The 19,199-nt window shown below is 39.3% G+C and overlaps 1 protein-coding gene across 4 annotated transcripts in view; it reads right to left on the bottom strand.

The window, feature by feature from the left end:
- The window catches only part of ASB15 (ankyrin repeat and SOCS box containing 15), a 33,760-nt gene extending 15,732 nt beyond the window's left edge, over positions 1-18,028 (bottom strand). The window contains exons 1-6 of one of the 4 annotated variants that reach the window (XM_067746884.1): positions 17,919-17,999; positions 15,078-15,899; positions 7,366-7,474; positions 5,736-5,788; positions 5,530-5,661; positions 4,234-4,392 (exon numbers count right to left, since the gene is read on the bottom strand). In XM_067746884.1, coding sequence (XP_067602985.1) covers positions 4,234-4,392; positions 5,530-5,661; positions 5,736-5,788; positions 7,366-7,472 — 451 coding nt within the window. In that variant the 5' untranslated portion in view covers positions 7,473-7,474; positions 15,078-15,899; positions 17,919-17,999. Of the gene's footprint in view, positions 1-4,233; positions 4,393-5,529; positions 5,662-5,735; positions 5,789-7,365; positions 7,545-15,077; positions 15,900-17,918 lie in introns of all 4 variants that reach the window. The other 3 variants (XM_067746885.1, XM_067746883.1, XM_067746882.1) reach the window with 3 other exon arrangements.
- Between the last annotated feature and the right edge of the window lie 1,171 nt (positions 18,029-19,199).

Raw genomic sequence — 19,199 nt, 5'->3', positions numbered from 1 at the left:
TGACAAGGATTTGAAGATTGAAAGAGGAGATGGAGTAGAGAGGATATGTATTGATCTGTGAGAAAGAAAATGTCTGAAGTAAAGTTAACTGAATTGTAAATGGCATAATGTTCTCGGAAAATGGAGGGCAGTGGAACTGAGATGTTGTGCCAGACAGTTCCCTCGGCTTCCTCTGTACCCTGGGACCCACCGGCCAGGATAATCTTGCGGCTATCCTACTGGAGAAAGGCTACACCAGGTTCAGAGGGATGGGTAGAGAGGGAGTCCGGGGGCAAAAAACATTTAATAACTGTCAGATCATCACAAATGAGTTATCTACACTCAGCAAGTAACTGTATAACATGACTGTAATACATCTAAGTACTATAAGTAAGGGCCAGGTGGCTGATGGGGAAAAAGGGCCCTGAAGGGACCAAAAGTGATTTTTTTTTCCATCTAAGGAGTATTCCATAAATAAAGACAAAGATAATGGTGACAGGTTAAGACAAATAAAAATGGCATTGCGCATCAAAATTTTTTTTTAAAAAGAGCACTTTTTTCTCTTATCTCTCCTTTATATGTTAATGGCCTGTGAGTAGCCAAAATTAGCCCCAAAATTCAAGAAAAAACTGAGAAAGTGCCATGGATGATCCATTTTCCTATGAACTTAAAAAGACTTGACATAGATCCCACAACGAATGTCCTGAAGAAGGTAACCCAAGGAGAGTCCCTATTCTCCAGAAATGTGGATGATAGGGACGTAAGTGAACACCTCCATAATATTTCCTTCATGAGACTTTGGTTTTACCTTTGATGTTACCAGTTGGTTTTTAAAAATATTATTTCCAAATGTTAATTCTATTTTGACTCTGATAACTCAACGATCAAGTTCCTTTCCCATACTTTAGTTATTGCTAGAGTAGAGAGATCAACAATGGAGACTTTGAAATGCATATAAATACTTAATGCTCTGTTGTGGGCATTAAGCAGTAAAAAAAAATTTAAATGAAGCCCAAAGAAAACAAATGAGTGATAATCATGACTTAGTTGTCCCTTAAGAACATGAGTGGATTGAGAATAGCATGTAGAGAATAATATAATAATATAATTGTATATTTGCAAAGTGAGATAGTATACAAACTCTGGAAAAGTGTATCTTTTTTGCAGAAATCAAAGACTGTAGAAACACCAACAAATACGTGCAAATACTCCATGGTATATGCCTTTACAAAAATAATAGATCACACTAATAGTGGTGAAACAAACAGAGGTGATATTCCATTTAGTATCTGTCCTTGCTCAGAAAAACAGTTCCGTTCATTCATGAAAAGCACCATGTTACTGTGACATAAAGGCTGGTAACATGTATGCAGAGAAAAATCATCTCTTCCTCAGTACTTGTGTTTCCCCTTTTCCTCGAGCAAGAGAAGCTCCCAAGTTTTAGCTGTTCACAGTCTATCCAGGTAGAGACTAAATATCCCGGCTTCCCTGGCACCTAAGTGTGGCTATGTGACAAAATCTGAACAACATGGTATGAACAGAAGTGCTGTGTACAATGTCTAGGTCATCTTCTTAGAGGCCAACATGCTTTCCCAAGGCTGCCTCTTTCCTCCCCCCTGCTGGCTGGAAAAGGTAACATCTGAAAGTCTTGTGTAAAGGAGGCATATCCACCCTGCCAGCCCTAGGCCACTCACTTCTGAAATGTTGTGTGAGAGAGGAATGAACTTCTTTCTTTTGAAGTCATTGCTGTTTGTTTGTGTTGTGTGTCTGTGTTTGTTTGTTTTGTTATGGAAGCTTTACCTCTACCCTAACTGTAATAATAAGTTTGTCCAACTTAATCTGAATTGGGGAAGGCTGAAAGCTCTAACACAGGGCAAGAGTAAGTAAGGAATCAGATCAGAATGCGCCCACGCTGTGGTGACACTGTTCATGTAACAATTTTGTCCAGGGGCATAGGCTTGCCTAGGAGATTTTCCCTCCCCTGTCTGCCGACGATCCCCTTTATATCCGCCCGAGTCACAACTCAAGAGCAACTTTCTCTTTGGAAGCTTCACAAATTCACTGCTTTCTTATTTCCCCAATTTACGTTGAATATACGCCTTTGTTATAGCATGTATTAATACTATTAATAATTAATTAATACACTAATACTCTATTTCAATCATATATAGGCTCTCCTGCTAGACTGTTTGAGAGGAAGACGATCATAACATTCATCTTTCTATCCATGCTGTCCAGCACCTGCTGGCTTACTGGGACTTTTCAGTAAACGTTGGTTGCACTGATGTTGTTGAGTTAATGTTGTCAAATGTAAATACTTTACTGATGTTCAACTTGTCTAAGTTTTCTGTTACTGATATTCGGGTTGTTACTGATATTCAGGTTGTTTTAAAAATTTTAGTGATTTTTCAGGGCTTCCCTGGTGGCGCAGTTGTTGAGAGTCCGCCTGCCAATGCAGGGGACACGGGTTCGTGCCCTGGTCCAGGAAGATCCCACATGCCGCGGAGCGGCTGGGCCCGTGAGCCATGGCTGCTGAGCCTGCGTGTCCAGAGCCTGTGCTCCGCAACGGGAGAGGCCATAACAGTGAGAGGCCCGCGTACCGCAAAAAAATAAATAAATAAAAATTTTAGTGATTTTTAGTGTGGACAGGAGCTGTGGTATTGTTTTCTCGCTGTACCCACATCTCGTGATGCTGTATTTGCTTCCTCTGTGACTGCTGGTGCACAATCTCAAGGCTTCTCCCTCTCTTCCTGCCACGCCTACACTATTTCATAACGTCTCTCTTCTCCTGAGCATCTACCATGTGGCAAGAGTTTTACATATTTATATTTTTCTCTAATTTTTTATAACAATTCTGCATGGTGGTGTTGTATTTCCATTTTATACTGGAGGAAACTGCGGTTCATGACTACAATCTCACAGCTAGAATTAACATTCACATAACAATACTGTATTGTATATTGGAAAGTTGCTAAGAGAGTAGATCTTAAAAGTTCTTGGGGTTTCCCTGGTGGCACAGTGGTTAAGAATTCACCTGTCAACGCTGGGGACACGGGTTCGAGCCCTGGTCCTGGAAGATCCCACATGTCACGGAGCAACTAAGCCCGTGCACCACAACTACTGAGCCTGTGCTCTAGAGCTTGCAAGCCACAACTTCTGAGCCCGAGCACCACATCTACTGAAGCCCACGCGCCTAGAGCCTGTGCTCCACAGCAAGAGAAGCCACCACAATGAGAAGCCCACATACCGCAACGAAGAGCAGCCCCCGCTCGCTGCAACTAGAGAAAGCCCGTGAGCAGCAACGAAGACCCAATGCAGCCAAAAATAAAATAAATAAATTAAAAAAGAAAAAGTTCTCAACACAAGAAAAAACAATGTGTAACTATGTGAAGCGAAGTATGTTAACTAAGCTTTTTGTAGTAATCATTTCGTGATATAGACATATATCAAATCATGTTGTATACCTTAAACTAATACCATGTTATATGTCAATTATATCTCAATAAAATGGGGGGCAAAATAAATCCAAGGATCTCAGGTGCCAAAGCCGAAACTCTTACTCCACATCTATGTCCCTAAGAGAAGGAAACACTTACTCCACACCTATGTCCCTAAGAGAAGGAAAGGTTATCTTTAGTCATTTGTAGTTAATCTCATCTCTCTCTACTTCTACAAACAGACATGCTAATTCTTATCTGTCAGCAAGCAGCAGGATACACAAGCCTGAGAAGAAGCTGATAGATAATCGACACCTTCAGGCTTACAAGCATTCCTGTGTTGTGTCACAGTGGCAACCCCCTAGTGGTGCCCAGGGCTGCACCTGTGTGCTCAGAATCTGTTGGATCTCCTGCCTTTCAGTTCTTCTTCCTTGTCCTGCTGTGGACCTGACGTCTCTCTTTGGAATTCCCTTTCTGCTTCTGTATTCAGGCTACATCACACATGCAACCTTCCTTATAGCTGGACCCCAGTTAGAGAATATTCCTTTAGAATTGGCACTCCTGGCCTCATAAAACTCCTCATTCAGATCCCTCCTGATTAATTGTTGCTGAAAGAGCTTTCACATTTGACCTCTTTGTGGGATAGAAAAACAAAATCATAGGACAGGTGAGATGGGGGTTAGGGGAAGACCTCAGGGAATGGAAGGAGATGGGGTCACACAACTTTAGCCAATCAATACACAGTGGTTTCCAATAAATACTTATTAAATATTATTTATCTCAAATTATAAAAGTTCTAGAAAGAAAGGTCATTTACCAAGCAGAAGGGGTGTCTCTCCTTTGTCATTTTTGGTGTTTGGCCACACTCCTTTCTCTAGTAAAGTTCTTACATTTTCCACCAGACCAGCTTTGACTGCCAAAGTCAAGGCTGTTTCTCCATCAGAGGTCTTGAACTCCCAGAGCGTCTTACAGGATGCTGAGATATGAAAGCATTGTGTAAAGGTAAAAATCTTTACTTAAAGGATATCATATAGATCAGAATGATGCAATATTATCTACAGTAGATTGAACAAAGTCAACTGATGAAAAAGGGGAGACTAAAAGGAGATATGATTAAAGTCTAGCAAATGACAGTGAGTAGAAGTAGATGAGCGTGGTCTTGCTAATCAAGTTGACATCTAGCAAACCAACATCTATGTCTCAAGGTGCCTTTTTTAAAAAATGATAAAGGGTTGTGAATTCTCATTTCTGAATAAATTGTAAAACAAATCCCCAATCCTTTGTATTATTATTTAAACTGCATCTGAAATTGCTTTTTATCAAATGAAGTCTGTGAATGTGGGAATGAGAAGTATTTGAATAAATGTATCCAGTCAGAATATGTCAGAAAAGAAATACCATGCTTAACATCATCTATTTCTGTCTGTCTGACTATCTGTCTACCTGTCTAATTATCTGTTTTTAACATTTTTTTAGCTGGCTGGCTAGCTGGATAGCTAATTATCCAGTAGCTATCATTATCTCCTACAGCAGAATCAGGAAGCAACATTGAAGGTTGAAAAGTAGAACACTTTCAAATTCGTTTATAAGATGCTGAGATGTGAAAAATGCTATGTTAGAACATCAGAATTATTATTAATATTTAACCCTAGGTAGGCTTACCGCAATAATTATTAATGTTTGCATTATGAAAAAATTAACGTAATATAAGGATAGATATTGTAAGTACTACTTGTTGTACTAAATAATACTCTTTTGGATACCACTAACTCAAGAGACAATTCAAGATGAAAATTTAAAACTGACTTCTAAAAGCAAAAAGCTTTATTTTAAATAAATTAATTCATGCTGCAGACAAACTTTTAAGTGATAATCACCAAACATCTTCCCACCAACCTGTGCCATACTTTTAGGAGGATGCAAAGGGTGAGCCCTGAACCCCACAAAATGTACTGATCTTTGTACTCAGTTTAAAGCATGAGTACTGCCTTTTCCAAACTGCAAATTATCTTTTATTCTAATTTTTCTTTTCACTTGTTATGTTCATTGGGATTACTCCATAACATCTACATTATGGCTTCAGTCTGGTCAAGGGGATTTTATGTTCTCTTACCATCCAGGACAACCTCAAGTATTTGTCGAATGGGTTGAACAACAGCTTCATGCAATGGAAACCATCCTTTTTCATCAGCCTCCTCCAATGCATATTTATATTTCACATACTCCTGGAGCTCAAGAATGTGACCTAAAATAAACACATGGGCTGATAACAAATCTCTTGGCCAAGTAGAATCTACTGTAGGTGATACACCCACTTACCTTGCTTTATGGCTTCCACCAGCTTTCTCTTTTGATCACTTAGTGGTACAAATCTACAGAGAAAGAAAAACAAGCCATATTTGTATTCATGGTATACTTCAAGGAACCAAAACATTTATTTAGTTTTTGCACATACTTTTAATAATCAAGATCTAAAAGAAATGCACACAACTGATTTTATCTACTTTAAAAACATAAATGTCTAAAAGTCAGATACAGAGTGTATTTATGATACATTGGACCTAAGAACACTAGTGACGATGGAGAAACAGAAGATTATAACATCGTCTCTGAAATTAGTTGTAGGCAATGAAAAAAGGGGTAAACAACTGGAGTCAGAGTCAGAAGAGCTGGGTTCAGGTTTTGTGGTTTTGTCATCCTGGGGAGGCCAGTAACCTCTCTGGATGGTGGTTCCTACATTGGTAGAATGAGGGGATTAAATAGGAACATCTCTAAGGCTTCTCCCAACTTTAAAAACACTATGCTCAATAAAGGTTTGTTGCTTTGAACTTAAGAATTGCTAATGAATGATTGCTTACTTGGGAGTGTATGCTCTACGCTGCATGTTAGAGTCTTTAAGCAACTGATCCACAAGTGAAAAATAGGCTGAGCATTTACCGAACAAACTCCCAATCACTGGCCCAGCAGGTCATTGTCAGCCCTCAAGGAAGTTCTCTGGTGTGTGTGTTTATTCAGAGGCAACAAGGTATTTCATAAGAACTTGATTTAATTCTATTAAAGCAGAAGCATCCACTGGTATTCTAGGACTGTAAATGCCTTCCTGGGAACTCTGAAGTTTTAAAATCTGTTGCAGATGAGGGAAAAATGAACGAGACCAGAAATTTAAATGTAATATGTCCATTTTTTAAAAGCTCAAAAGCAATAATTTTATAGCACTGAACCTTTTCAAAAGCACTTCAGAATTTCAGAATACAGGATTCTAAATACTATAATAGAATGTAAAGGTAAACTAAAGTTTGTTTTTGTCAGAAGTATAATGTGTGCTCTTCAAGACAAAAATTTACTTTCGCAGTTTTAGACTCTATAACTCTTGCCAACACAAAGCACCAATTTTATGTGAAATTGCTGCTGTCACTTGAATAGTAGATAATTAAATAGGCTCTGGTTTATATATTACTTTGTCATATATAATGAAATCGTTCAACTATTTTCCCATTCGTTAAACTTACAGGCTAGGTGAGTTAGCATTATTCTTCGTATTTTAAAGGTGCAACATTTCTTATAAAGGGTGCCTGAGTCAGTAGCAGAACAGATTCTGTATACTTAGCTATACGTTAGTCGTATAACCAGTGCTTGCAAATTGGTTCACATTATTTATTGTCTTGTTTGATTCCGTAGGAATTTAGGAAATAGGCAATCATATACAACCAAATTCAACTGGGAATTTCCCATCTAGGTAATCTCCATATTCCACAGGAGATGGGGATGTGTAGAAGATCAAATAGCTAAACCTGTGCACAGGAGCTCCTGTACGGTATTTAATTCCTCGCCAGAAAAGAAAGGGAAGCATTTTCCTGGAGGAGGGCTCCGGAAATGTCATTCATTTCATTTTACAACAAAATGAAGGCCATGAAAAAGTTTGGGTGAGGATAGTCAATTCGAATGTTACCTTTCAGGATAAAACACAGTCTTGCTGGCTTCAATGGATTCTTGAATACTGAGCTGAACATCATAACTTGTAAGATGGTCTTCATCGGGGTCATCATTAGCGTCCATGACTGAATATAATTTTGAAAGAGGCAAATTCTTATTATCAGCAAATGCCACAGAACCGCATACAGAGTTCACCTGAAAGACGCAAAATGAAAATACATTCACTTTTCCTCACTTAACAAACACAATGCAGTGAATATTTTAATCCATATTGTATATATAACACCCATTCTAACTTTTGAAACCTTAATTACCTGCCCTTTGGGTGTCTACATTTTCTAATTTTTGACTTTCTTTTGAGTAATGACTATAGTTGGGCTTACAGGAATTACTTTTTCCACACTTCTGACTTATGCTAATTTGGCCCATGTTTTTTCTCAAGACATTGTTCTACACAGCACATTAGAAGTTCAAAACTCTGAGAAGACAGGCAGGGTTAGGAATAAAGAACAGTGAGCCTTTCACATTCTTTACTTTTTCTTTATTCTCTGTCTGTTGTGTGTGGTTTTTTTGTTTGCTTTTTTTGTGGTACGCAGGCCTCTCACTGCTGTGGCCTCTCCCGTTGCGGAGCACAGGCTCCAGACGCGCAGGCTCAGCGGCCATGGCTCACGGGCCCAGCCACTCTGCGGCATGTGGGATCCTCCCGGCCTGGGGCACCAACCCGTGCCCCCTACATCGGCAGGCGGACTCCCAACCACTGCGCCACCAGGGAAGCCATGTGTGTGGGGGGTTTTTTTTTTGCTGATTTAGTCCTTTCTTCACACCCATGGTTTGAGTTGGCTGCCTTGAATTGCAGTTATTTCTGTATTTGTGTTCAACTCCTTCTACCAAAATTTACGTTCTTTGAGGTGAAGAGCTCTACCTCACTTATCTCTGCATCGCCTGCAACTCTAAAAGGTGCCTGGCATGGGGAAGCTTCCCAATGAACATCTGTTGAATTACAGTTGGAGAGAACAGGATGTCACAAATGTAGTAACTTAGCCCTGCCCTCAGGAAATTTGATAGAGCCAGTGGAGAAGACACGAAGGAAACTTCAAATAGAAGGAACTGAGAACTTTTAAGCACTGTTCTTCTTGAGAAAAGACTGTCTAGTCTCACAATGAAGTGAACAGCTTTCAGAAGTCCAGAACTTTAAAATAAAACAGGAGAGGGCTTCCCTGGTGGCGCAGTGGTTGAGAGTCCGCCTGCCGATGCAGGGCACATGGGTTCGTGCCCCGGTCTGGGAAGATCCCACATGCCGCGGAGCGGCTGCGCTCGTGAGCCATGGCCGCTGAGCCTGCGCGTCCGGAGCCTGTGCTCCGCGACGGGAGAGGCCACAACAGTGAGAGGCCCGCGTACCGCAAAAAATAATAATAATAAACATAAAATAAAACAGGAGAGCGTTAACCTGACAAAAACAGCCTTAGGCACTTGGAGGACTTCTTTACTGACCAGTTTAGATGGGTTTGATAGACCACATGGCTCTCTGGGCACTCTAGGAAATCCACCTTTATGGACTTGTGCTACATGCATTCCTGGCCATGGAAAGATCCTTTCTCACACCTTGACAGAAGCGCATCCTTAATGCAGTTAGGGAGGCTGGAACTGCTAATATAAGGACGGGTGTGGTAAGGACCAGCTTTATTAAGTGAGGCTTAATTGTGGGAACTGTTAAACAATAAGCAGGGTTAAAATGGACTCCTGCTTTTGAAGAAAAGAGTCGAAAACAGGCTTCTGGACTGACTTACGTCATTTATTGATGGCTAGTTCAGTTCTCCCTAATCCACTTGTTTCAACCAAACCAGAGCCACCATGAACGGTTGTGCAGGATGTGCACTATACAAGTGTTCCTGGTTGACGAAATCCAGCCAAATCTCCCCTACTCGAGTTGTACACGCTGGCAGGGTGCTTCCCCGAGGAAGCAGCATCTTTTCTTCATCTACACCAAAGTGCTTATAGCTTGTGGGATTCCTGAACTCAGCTGAAAAATTTTTTAACACCAGAAAGTTAAACAAAAAGAGGCCGGATTATTTAGTGTTTTGGATAATAAATGAGGAGAGATAGACATGACACCTTTTACCATCCAGTCTTCCAATCTTTTCCCAAAGTGGAAGGGCCTCAGGATTTGGTTACTCTCCTTCAGAAAGAAAGCCATGGTATCTCAGCAACCTCAAAGGTCTGACACGTACCCGAGGGACCTTATTCACCAAATAGACTCAAGTGGTATTTAAAAAAATCTATTGTTTCTCTGTTCATTGTCTACCTTCTCCGAGAACGTGACCCAATAAGAGCAGAGAATTAGTCTACTTTCAGAGCCAAGAGAAGTACCATCTTAAGGTATGTGGACTATAAATGGGTGTTGAATGAATGAATGAGCTAATAAGTGAACCTAACATAATCTAGGTTCTGCTTTATTCTTAGAGTTGACCATTTTCCTCAAGTGCGGAATCTTCTAACTAAATGAATCTGATGCCCACCCTGTATCTGGCTTCATTTTTCTCCCATCTGTGCTTCTACATCTGATTCCCCTTCATTCACAAGGCCCTCCCAGCTGTTCCAACTCATGGTCCCCATGGCCTCAAGCCCGGCTCCAGCCATTCCTCCTTTGGAAGGAAGCCCTTGCTGAAATTCTTCAGCTCCTCTCTGGACCTCTTCATCCATGAATATCTCCTCTTATATAGTATTTTTCCAACATCTGGATTTACACTCATTTTGTATTAGCTTTGCAAGTTCTTCACATTTTCATGTTTTGTATTCTCACTTGGACTATTAGTTTTCTGAGGGGGAAAAAAAACAACACCTTACTTTCTTTGTCCTTTATGTCTTTTCTCTCTAATTCCACCTCCTAATCAACTATAGGAAAGTGCCATTCTCAGTGGCCACTGGGAAAAAGTTGTTGACTCATTACTGGCAGACAAGTCCTGAGTCCCTTCTGGCAGCATGATTAGATGATGAAGTTAGCAGTGTGGCATCACCCGTCGCCTGTCTCACTAATGTCACTGTGGAGATGAGGAGATTGCATGGCTCTGGGATTAGTAATGGGATCCAGAGACTTTCGCCTATTTAAATCACCAGCTTAACTCTAAACCTGTTTGAAATTTGGGCTTCCAGTGTGTGAGACACCACAGGCTCCTTAGAGAACTGAGTTGCTCTGTGGAAAGTTGTTTTTTTTTTTTTTTTATGTCCTTTTAACTACCATCCAGAAGGATGTTATCTAAGACTCTTAAATATTTTGTATCCCTAACAACAGCAGGATCTAAATGGTGAGGAAAGTCTTGCTACTACATGGAACATCTCCCATCTAAAATAAACTGTCTCCAACATTTTCCTGAACGCTTGGGATGAACTGAAGACCTGTGCGCAGGTACTCTAAGGTGTCAGACAGACAATCAAGGGAGCATCATTGGAACAGAACCAGAGACATCAAGATGCAATGAGAAGAGCAAAAGGAGATATATCTGTCTACTGCCAGCCTTTATTTAAAATTATTTAAATAAAGCACCAACCAGGAGTCTGAGGAAAGGCCAAATAATATTTTGACATCCTTTAAGACCTATTCACAAAAAACCCATTTCTCAGTCTAGATAATTAATTGACCTTTTCTAGATAATCATTTGTCAGTCTTTTTCTGGATAAGCCCATTAGTGAGATTTATTTATTCTCCATAAGTAGCTGATTTACAAAATAATTGGGACTATCATTGGAAAGTTAGCCTTTTCAGTTCACGCACTGGTTAACCTTGTTTAGAGTCAGGAACACGTTTGATGAAAGCAATGGATTCTCTCTCTGGAGGGATGCATGCCCACTCAAAATTCTGCATAAAATTTTAGGGAATTCATGGATCCTCTGAAGCCCTTTCATGTACCCCAGGAAAAGAACCACTAAATAAAGGATTTCCAAATGCTAAATGTATTATTCAGATATCAAGAATTTTTAGCTTACTGTCAGATGGGCTGAGTAAGATCCTAGAGTAAGATAGTGGGAAAAGGATTTGGTTATCCTGTAAGTTTTAGAATAACTTTGGTAATAATAAAAATGGTGATTATGATAATAGCCGTAAGTTATTGAGTGCTTGCTTTGTTTCAAGCACCACGCAAAGCACTTTGCGTACACTGCCTTGCTTTAAATCCTCCAATTCTACTTTGTAGGTATTAGAGATTTATTGTACATAAGTGGAAACTTAGGCTTCAAGAGGTTGAGAGACCCACCCAATGTCACAGAACTGCTAAGTAGGGTCTGGATAGAGTATGGTAACTTCATTTTTAATGTCTTTCCAAAGCTGCAGGAAAACAACCCACAGTCTGTTGTACTTAAAAGAAAACATTCTGATCTTGCTCTTAACAGTCAGCTCTTGATGACAATAACTTCCAAAAATAAAAAATAGCTTCCAGGGACACATCAATCTTTATCGTCAGCTCCGTGCAATAGAGATTTGTGTTGCTTACGGTGGTCTGAGGTATCGTAAACTTGCTTTTATTCTATACTTTTTGTCCTGGAATCTAAACATTACTGCCTAAAAAATTGGATCAACATTCCAGTTTGTGCCTGACTGAAGTGGCCAAGGGGTTGGGACGATGTTGCAGGTATGATGCAGGGGTGAACATGGGTATATGATGCCTCTCGGCGCTGAATTCTCTAAACTCCCCTCAATCCACAATCCGGCTGCCACAATACTGTTGACGAGTTTGTGAGGCCCCTCAGACCTTCCCTTGAAACCTGTGAGCTCCTAAAGCGTGGGACCAAGGTCCTCCTTCCCCCTGGACAGGGCCCAGCATAACTTCGTTCCCCGTGAATTGCTTGGTTGGCTTGCTTCCAATTACATCCAAGTCTGCTTACATCACTCACTCACGTGCTCTGTCTTAGGCATAAAAAATTGAAACCGTCTCTGTGGGTTCTAAACAGGGCTGGTCTTAAGAGTTCCCAGAGTGGACAGATGCTTCCATGTTGCAAGGAAGGACTTTGTGTTCATAAATATCACCCTACCTCAGCACCTGTCACATCGGTGTAATTCTGTTACATCAGTGAGAGAGTCTGTCCCTTGGGGCTTATTGTTCCATCTTCCAGTGTCCCTTTTAAAATGCCAGTAACACCATACTGGCCCCCCATGGAGGACCAGGATCTCTTGGAATATTTGCTGAGGGTGACATGGGGTGGGGAAGACGGTAAAGGGTCTAAGACTGAATCTAGTGGAAGGTGACAGGAGGGGATAAGAAAAGGGCAATACAGTAATATTTGGTGTTCTTTATACAGGGCCAGCCCCAAAATAAACACTCTGAGTTTCTGAAAGAGGTGCAGGTTCTGCTGTGTGGAACTGGGGACGCTGATATTCTGAGGAAATTTTCTTTTACGTTGAAAGTGCAATGGTTCTGGAACAAGGAGCTTATCTATTAGAGGTCCCAGAGGGAATCCTAAGGATTTGTCCCATGAGAGGAGTAGCTTTAGTTAAAAGGCATTTTTACATTTTGGTTTTATTAGAAAAAGACAGTTTTCATACACAAAACAATATTCATTCTCATTTTTCTTCATTTTGACCTTCATCTATGTAATACTGAAGACATATGGAAATCAAAATAAATAAATTGTTGTTACAGCTTTGTTTTTTATTTGGTGGCTACACACTTTTGCTTTTTCAGAATCCTGTAGCACAAAGTGACAAATCAGATAAATGGCTTTATTAGGCTGATTTCAGCAACAGAGTCAACTAGTCCCCAAGATATTTCAGAGGGACATGAAACTGTCAGAATTGGGTTCCAACGCACAGACAAAGGTAACTTCTATTTACAAGTAATAAGTTACAGCAATTCCCTCTTCGTGGTATTTGCCTTTTCTATTAGAGAGAAATCCTATGAATGACAAGGAGAACTAGACCAGTTGAAATAGCATCTTCCTTAACGGCACAACTAGTTCTGATAAACCACACACACACACACACACACACACACACACACACAATGTTAGTCCAGAAAATGAATGCTACTTTTATGTTGCCTCAAAAAGTTACAACTCAACATTTTAGAAAGGATATAAAAAGGTGAAGTGGACATATTGTTCTCTAGACACTAAGTATGATATCTGGTATGTAATAAGAATTCACTAAGTATTTGCTGAATAAATAAATAATTGAATGATCAAATATATTCTACTCTTAAAATTAGCAAAAGAATAGATTAACCTTGTATTTTTCCTCCACGTCATATGTTTGTTTTTGCCAAGTTCACATCCAATTTTGGGGCTGCACTAACTGAGGCTTAATTTCTAAGTAAAAACATTAGTGATAAAACCTGTCATACTAGTTTTGCTTATCTCTAGTTTCATATTAGAAAATTAGACATTTTTACTCCCTCCTATTGATTTCCAAGGCAATTTCAATTGTGACAGAGATAGCTGAAGATGTATGCTAGTTTTTGAAAATGACACTCACATAGAATAGGAAGGAGTTTTAGGTTCACAATTATGTGGATTTCTAGAGGAATATAAACAAGAGAATGGAAAAGAATAGAGCAGACATGGCCCGTGAAAAGGCAAATTATTCACAGACATGCCCTTATCACAAGCTGGTATGATGACATAATTCTTTTAAAGACTTATCCTTTTGTCTGTAATTCTAAATGTAGGGATCTATCATATAGAAATTCAGAGATGTGGAAAAAGATTTGTATGTGAAAATGTTCACCTCTGCCATATGTAAACTGCCAAAACATTAGAAACACTATCAAATGTCCAACAAGAGGGAATTTGTAGAAGATATTATTGTGCACCCAAGCTATGGAAAACTATATAGTTATTAAAATTCATATCCTTGAAGAATAATGCCATAGATAAGTGTCATATACGAGAATGAGGTTCATTTAATCAGATATGACCAGACACTTTGAGGGAACTAAGGTTGATTTTATAGAGCCAAAGTTTACAAAGTCTTCCAGAAAACTGGCCTGGTATCTGGTTCACAGACTGAGCCTTACAGGTGGTGAGATAGGTCACTTCCTGGCAGGCCAGACCTTGGTGACATTGAGAAGAGAGGAAAGTACCCATATTTATAGTAAAGCAGGTAAACCCTGGTGGAGAGAGTGTCTTGGCTTGGGGAGGAGCAGAAATATGAAAGACTGATCTGTTTACCTGATCCAAGCAAAGGCTTCCTTACCTAAGTTATTGTGTCTGTCTGCATGAGACCAAACTTATTTTCCACTAATTAGTGAATGGCAGCTCCTGAGGAAGATGAAGCCTGTTATAGATTATAAAATAGCTGCCTTTTATTTACACAGTTGAATTGTAGGGTGAGTAAAAAAGTTCTGACTACATTAATTAGCTACAATAACAATAAAAATTAAATATCTCTAGACCTTAATAAAAAGTATTGTTCATATACATATGTTTATGTGTATTTGTACATATATACATATACAAATACAAATACATATATAGATATACATATATTCTCCCTCTAACAATATTTGTTCCTGAAAATATTTGTTTCATCTGAACAGGGCAGAAGTTCCTGTTCGGCGCTTGTCAAATCTTTTTCCATTAAAAACTCAATAATGAGTCATTGCATTTCTTCATACATTATTCTGAAATTATATACAGGCCAGTGATTTTTTTTCTGCTGGAGACAGTAGTTGAATTTGCCCTCCCAGCTTAGCTGCCTTATTAGCTGTGTCTAACGTGTTGCAGGTAGTCAACAAACATTACCTGTTATTTTTCTGTGACTGAACCCCTCTGGAACGGGGAAGTAGAAGTCTAGGGGTTGTCTGGTGGTTTCAGCTGTCCTCGCTCTTGAACAGGTATGCTGACACACTCCTTATTACCTTCTCCTTCCTTTTCTCTACAATCACCTGATTTCAGAGCTGAAGAGCATTAGGCAGCCCCACTTGTAAATTCCATTTCCAAGATGCCCAACAAGTAATTATCCAGCCTCAGCTTGAACAGCAAAGTGACAGGAAGTTTACTATATCCCACACAGCCCTTCATCTTTGGCCAGCTTTAACAATTAGGAAATACACTTAAGTTGAATCCATCTCCTCGAATAAGTATTCTATAATCCTAGTTCTAGTTCTCAGGACCATGTTGAGAAAATGTGCTCCTCTGCCACATGAGAGCCCTTTAAACATCTTTCACGGGCTTCCCTGGTGGCGCAGTGGTTGAGAGTCCGCCTACCGATGCAGCGGACATGGGTTCGTGCCCTGGTCCGGGAAGATCCCACATGCCGCAGAGTGGCTGGGCCCGTGAGCCATGGCCGCTGGGCCTGCGCGTCCGGAGCCTGTGCTCCGCAACGGGAGAGGCCACAACAGTGAGAGGCCCGCGTACCGCAAAAAAAAAAAAAAAAAAAACATCTCTCAGGAAGGCTGTCAGGTCTCCACTGAGGCTTCTCCGCCCAGACCTGGACAACTGTTCTTCCTATGATGTGGGTTCACCTTCCTCCACCATGTTGATTGCTTTCTTGTAAACACACTCGTTTATCCATCTCTTTCTAAAAGTGGCTCTGGACCATGGGCTCTGATGGCAGTACGACAGCTGTAGTCAGACCAACACAACAGTAAGCAGGTGTGACCACCTCCCTTTTGCTAGAAACTGAAGATCTGTTAATTTAGCCCAAGTTCAGACGAATTTGGGGCTATTATATTTACAGACTTGATTTGGACCTCTGTTCCCCTAAATTCTACAAGTCATATTTCCCCCCCACATTATTGCTGTACAATTCTGTGTAGGACTCTTTATTTAATCCTATTGTGTTTCTTTCTTTCTTTTAGATTTGAATTTTATTTCAGTCTGCTAAGAGATAATGCATTTTCTATCCCTCCAAATATTGTTCTATTTGCATGTCTTCTATATGTCTACCTGCTCCATTAATAATGCAAATGTTGAAGAGAAATTGGCGCAGGAAAGAGGCCTTCAGGTTGACATTGATCTATTATTTAGCAACCTTCGAGAAAAGCTGTTTATCCAGTTACAAATCCTCCCAAAGACACCACGATCTACTATTAATGTCTCCTTTATGATAACAAGACCGTCGTCAAGAGATACTGTCAAATATCTTGTTGAAATACAGACGCATAGTATCTACTACATTCCTCTTCTCTACTAAGTCAAAAAGACAAAGGAGGAGAGTTGACTCACCAGTTCTCAGTAATTATTATTTTTCCTGAGGATTTTCAGACCATCCTATTCGTTCATTCAAAAATATGTATTCAGTGTCTGCTATATTCCAGGCACATTGCTAGACACAAGGCAATAGGATCCATGCACCAAAGAGTTTACTGTCTTTAAATAATGCATTCTAGACTTTTCCCAAGAAACAACACCAATAACTCCCCTCCCTTCAAAGGTTTAGCAGAGAGTCAAGCACACAGCAGGTCCTCAATAAATATTTGTCTTATTGAATTTAATACTTATTATAAGCAATATCTATTAAGTGCCTACCTGTGACATGCATTAAGCTAAGTATGTTAAATATTTTATGTCATGCAATTTCTATGACACACTTCCCCCCCATTTTACAGATGAGGAAACTGAGGAACACAATGGTTAGGTTATTTGTCCAAGTCTGTACATCTAGTGAGTGGAAGAGATGTAGATACAAACCCAGTCATTTGACATTAGAGGTCACACAGCTTGACCCCTGTACTGTAACTCATGACTCAGCTACTCTGATGGAATTAATACAAAAGTGTCTCATTTTATAATCCAAATATTCATAAGCCTCAGAAAAAATTTTTTAAAAGAGTTTAAGCAAATAACTAGCAAACCTATCAAACAATTCTAGTGGAAATATGAATATTTTAGGTAGATTTTCATTTCAAAACAAGGTATTCCCATAAAAATAACAAAGTGTAGAATTATGATATTTTATGACAATAATATAACATTCTCAGCACAAAGCAGTGTTAGGATTTCCTCGTCCACATTACTGCTATTTCATAGAAATCATTTCATTTTAGACGTAGAATGTTCCTTAGAAGTTATCTATTCATGTAAGAGCCAGATGGGTGATGGTCTCAAATAAATTCTAAGGACTTTCCAACCTCAAGACTATGATTTAATTTCCAGAAGCTAATTTCCAATTCTACTGAGATCGTTTTTTTTCCATCTGACTTCAAAGAATTTAAAGGAATTCTTTCAATCTGAATAATAAGCATCCATCTTCTGTTATAAGTGATTTAAAAACACCTTGATAAAAATTTAATTATTCACAAAAATCATTTAATTTTTTTCTCAGAAACCAGGGCTAGCTAAGACATTCCACAGTGTCTATGCTGACACTTTCTATGAGCATATTCATTCTTGATCTCTTTTTCTCATGATACTATTTTTTACTAAGCTTAATAACTATGCAATTGAGTTAATATTCTGTAAATGAATGAAACAACCCTGGCTTTATTCTGTAATTAAAAAGGCCCTAGACAGGTGATCAATGGTAAAGAAAGTAATGAGAAGCTATCACAATACGTGTTTCCATCTCTTCAAAATATTCCCAATACTAGACTACTGAAGCTACTTGGTGAGGAACAGGTAAAATATTTCATAATCTCTCACCTTTTGGAATTATCATCTTGTCATTCTTATCCAGGATCTTGCCTTCCTAAATCAGAGGAAGTGTCTTGGAGCCAATGTGTTCCTCTGTGTATCTAAAATTAAGTACCCAGTTGGTGGCTAAATTAAGATCTGACCTTGTACAACTGAAATATGAACGATTCCTGGCACATAGTAAAGTGAGATTTCTCTGGACCCTCATCACAAGAAACACATGGCCACAGAGGTATAATAAGATTATCTGGGTCCTGATTGGTTCAAAGAGCTCTCATGAAAACAAATGATCTGCCAACCCAGCTGCTATGAGGGTCCTTGCTGAAGGAACAAAGCAAAACCACTTAAGTAGAATTTAAAAATATTTTAAAATCAGTTGTTCAAGAGACAAATCTGTGAGTCTCTGCATCTGCAGATCCAAATCCACTTTTAGTCAATTTTAACACACACTCTTTCTCATTCTTCGTCTTTTAGACTCATGTCAAATCTCATTAAATATGATCTTCTTGTTGTAGGAATTTACTGTTTTTCATTTGATTTGCATTTCATACCCGCCAGTCTGATACACAGATGGGGATATGACATTCAGTGATATCTAATCTGATCAAGACTTTTTAGCTCAAGTTATAAAACATAGAGTCTAAAGTGAGCAGCAGAGATAAAGCAAGCAGAAAATTAGTATTTTAATTGGGAAGGGTTGTTTGTTTTCTTTTAAAAAATAAAGTTTAGTGTCTTACTGATTTTCTAATGAAAATAATCTGCCTTAAGTTTGTTTTGACATGGGTATCCCTGGATTAACTCGGCCACTGTCAGCATTCACAAGGCCATCTGGCTTCCATCCCCACCGCTCCCTTAAAATAACTCTTCTCAAGGGTCTCACTGACCTCCTAGTGTCTAAGGTTGATGGACACTTTTCATTTCTTATTTTTCAGGCCCTCTGTTGGATTTGCTGCCATTGATCCCTCCCTTTTTTCCTGGAACTCTCTACTCCCTAGGCTTCGTGTGTGCTTTTATTTTTGTTTTTTTTTATTTTTCTTCTTATCTCTCTGATTCATTCTCTGTACTTAGTGTTAATGAATAAACACATGGATTGTAGTGAATTTACCAGTTTTATTTCAAAATGTGGAAACCATAAATGTGAATTCAGAGGTTCTACCTCCTCTTTGTGATAAAAGAGGCTGTATTTCTGTCATCCTTGGAGCAAACCCCAAGAAATATTTTGTATTTATACCACCATTAACTGTGTCTTGAAATAGTTAAGGTTGAAGGCTAGAACATTGTGCACATTTT

The sequence above is a fragment of the Pseudorca crassidens genome, chromosome 8, assembly GCF_039906515.1.
Source record: "Pseudorca crassidens isolate mPseCra1 chromosome 8, mPseCra1.hap1, whole genome shotgun sequence".
NCBI lineage: Eukaryota > Metazoa > Chordata > Mammalia > Artiodactyla > Delphinidae > Pseudorca > Pseudorca crassidens.
The sequence above is the reverse complement of the archived record's forward strand: the minus strand, read 5'-3'. Positions and strand labels throughout refer to the sequence as shown.